Genomic DNA, 3,520 nt, shown 5'->3' with positions numbered 1-3,520 from the left:
TAAAAAAATAGCCATGAATGTTTATAACGCGTTAGTCAATAGATAATTTTAATGTACATTTTTGGCTTAGAAAACATTAAATGTTTTTTTTTTATTGCATCGCATACTTACGAATATATTTCACACTTTGCGCATATAATGCACGTTTATTTATGAGATAGTTATTCTCAATCACATGTTTACATTATTTATCTATTTAAATAATTTTATTAAGGGACCTATTACACGGTTTCAATATCTTATTGTCTGAATATAAGCCAATGCGAAACACTTTTGCAAATCAATGGTGTGATATTAATTATTATATTTAATGCAGCCAATATTTAAGAGTTTTTTAAGTTATTGCACAAACTAGTATAAACATTACCTATAATGTAATTAAAAATCAAAATCATTGGTGATTTATAATTTTGCCAAAATTTGCCAAATGTGAACTTTTAACTCAAACTTTAGGTACCTATAGTTAAATTTATTTTCTAATGAATATTTATTTTAGTGAAATAGTTCTTAGAAAAAAAACCTAGTCGTTGTATTGTAATATCTTCACTTCTTTTTGTTACAAATACCTAATGAGCTTTCGTATCCATTATAATATATATCATGATCAAAACCTAATTTCAAAAATAGACCTCACAGGAGAGCAATTAATCAAATCATCAGAACGAAATATACTTAACATGAACAGTAAATTATAGTCGCAAAAAATATATTATATTCTGTAAATACACTTGTAACATAGTGTCGGTATATCGAATGGTAGTATGAAAATAATCTCCAAGACTGTATAGAAGATCTAAAAAGAATGTTTCTGCGAATTTATCTTAGGTGTTGATGTGTATGTTACATATAAATATTGATAACATTTTATGAGGATAAAAATAAGTGTTAGATACGAAATTACAGTATGTTTTTCGTCATGTGAAAGCTGTTGAAATAAGTAGTTGGGTAAATATTTTGTTCCTCCCTATATACCTATTGTATATTGAGTTCCTCTTGGTAGTTTAGGATTTGTAAATGTAACGTAATGAATGAGACTTACCCAATTCCTCTATAATACGAGGGTTATTTCGCTGTCACAAAATAATTTTAAGATTGTTGTTTTAAATGTGACTGTTCTGTCATTTACATGGAGTTACCTTAGTAATTTTGTTACCAGGATATTGTAATATGTTTCTACAATGTTTTATGAGAAGTTTGCTTTTGAATTGTTTTGTGTTTGGATGAGATTCATAAAAATAAACTGATAAATTTTTATACCTGCCTTTTATTGAGATGAAATCTACATTACAATAGTAGGTAATAAATATAATATTTATTGACTATTTAACTCACTTCTTAATTGTAAGGTATCAAAAATATATTTTCCGCTGTCACCTGAGTATACATTATTAACCAATTGTTTCTCTATCAAATTCAATGAATCATTATCCCAGCATTTGATCCAGTACAAGAGTGAATACAACTTATAGACAGCAGTAGCAGAATCTGATACTTTTATTGTAGGCAAATTCTCTAATATTGACAACAATTTCGGCCTTATGACACTGTTAAATACTTTGTTATTTTGAACAGCAAACTTAAAAATTATATCTATAGTTTGTGAAGTTATAGTTTCTTCCAACAGGATGTCTGGTAAGTTGGTTAACCAGCTTTCATAAGCTTCACTTTTGTGGAAGTGTGAAAGTTTGTCATTTAGAGTGATTTGGCACAGAAGAGCAAAGATCTTTTGCCGAAAACTACTAGACAAGTCTTGATTGAAATATGCCCAAATTATCTTTTTGAAGAGAGTATCCAAAGTGTTAAGGTTTCTAGTCCAACTGTTAATTTCCTGAGCAAACATTGTGTGCAATATTTTGATAATCCGGTCACTAACATGATCTTGGGTGTTGTGGTTAAAAGTTCTTTCAATATAATTGAGCAGTGAACTCACTTCAGCTTTCTGACTTTTAATGTTCACATGAGGATTAAATGATATGAACAAATGACAAATCTCCAAATTTTCATTCACTAATTTGGAGTCTGTAATTAAATCTTCAAATAGTTGTGATGTATTTGCAGATTTGCTTCTGTTCTTGATGTTACAGACATATGGGAATGACTGAAAAATGTGTTTAGTGAATGACTGCTTATACTTCTGTAGAAAGAAATTGGTCAAGTTAGAGCTGGGATTCTTTTTGTCCAGGTACTTAATGAGTTCCCATATCAAGGCTAATACCTCAAGGGTATGCTTCAGTAATCCTGCAGCATCTTCAGTCAAGACTGTGTCCATGTTCTGTTCTTTACTGCTGGCCGGACACACTTCCAGCCAAGTTTCAAACAGTAAAGGCACCAATGTTTCTATGTAGGTTTTGAATTGTTCTATTTCATCCTGGCTTTGATCTTGGCTATTCTTGGACATAAAGCAGGGCAGATGACAAACTGAAGTGTAGTTCGGATTTGTTACAGGGTAATAGTTCAATTTGCTTTCATCAAATCTTACACTTTCATTAGCTTTTCTTGTGTCTTCTGTTGTGATGTGGTTACAGTCTATGTATTTATGTAAGAACTGTTGTAGTCTGTGTAAGACCTTTACTCTCCATTTAGCACTAGTGATCTGGCTGTCTAGATTGACTGTTAAAGTTCTTCCTGGCTTGGAATCCACTCTCAACTTTGAAATCATGTCAAGAAAGTTGGGAATAATTTTGTGAAAATCCTTGGCAATTCTTTCTGGAGTGCAGAGAAGCAATATATCCAGAAACAGCAGGGAATCCTCTTGTATTCTGCTGTCGATGTGAGTCATGGCACTCCTCAAGTATGTGCACATTATGTCAAAGAACGGTTCAGTTTTCTCCGGAACCACATTGGATAGAATCAGGTGGAGCACTTTGAGAGTTTCACGGCGAACCTGAAAATTACATAAAAAAAACATTGAGTTTAATGTTACACTAAAGAAGATAAGTACTTAAAGGATAAGATAAATAACGCATTAAGAGCTCCATATGAGAACAGTACTAACCGCTTTCTCAACATTCATAAGCAAAGGAGTGACACCGTTAATCAGCTGTCCGAGGTTTCGCTCCAACACGTCTGAATGTGATGTGATGAGCTCCCGAAGTCCATCCAAGGCATCCGTACGAGAGTGTACGTTGAAGTGATTCAGCCGGGACATTAACTCCTTCAAATTTAACTTCCTGGACGATAGAGCCTCACTTTCACCATGTTTTTTTAGTTGCTCCTTTATCACAATCTTCTTTATTTTAAAATTTGTCTTGGTTACGTTGGTTCCTTTTGGTAACTCTTTTTTATTTTTGAGCTTGGTTTTAGACTTTTCTGATTTCAGAAACTTCTGATAACGTGTTGCTCCTGTCTGAGGCATGTTTGTGAATTTGATAAAACACTTTAAGCTTCAAAATAATAAAATAAATTGATTTAAATCAAAGTATTCAAACACACGTTTTTCGTAACCTCAAAAAGTAATCAAATCAAAAGTTCAAAACAACAAAACGTCAAAGTCAAACTATTATCTATTCTGTGTTGGATA

General features: G+C 32.1%; 1 protein-coding gene across 1 annotated transcript; it reads right to left on the bottom strand.

The window, feature by feature from the left end:
- Positions 1-1,244: 1,244 nt before the first annotated feature.
- LOC105388856 (testis-expressed protein 10 homolog) lies at positions 1,245-3,473 on the bottom strand. The gene is made up of 2 exons (XM_011559882.3): positions 2,996-3,473; positions 1,245-2,884 (listed from the first exon to the last, which is right to left on the bottom strand). The coding sequence occupies exons 1-2, from the start codon at positions 3,353-3,355 to the stop codon at positions 1,313-1,315; spliced, it is 1,932 nt and encodes a 643-aa protein (XP_011558184.3). The 5' UTR covers positions 3,356-3,473; the 3' UTR covers positions 1,245-1,312.
- Positions 3,474-3,520: the final 47 nt, after the last annotated feature.

The sequence above is a fragment of the Plutella xylostella genome, chromosome 23 (assembly GCF_932276165.1).
Source record: "Plutella xylostella chromosome 23, ilPluXylo3.1, whole genome shotgun sequence".
NCBI classification, from domain to species: Eukaryota; Metazoa; Arthropoda; class Insecta; order Lepidoptera; family Plutellidae; genus Plutella; species Plutella xylostella.
Note: the sequence above shows the minus strand (reverse complement) of the source record. Positions and strands in the feature narration are given on the sequence as shown.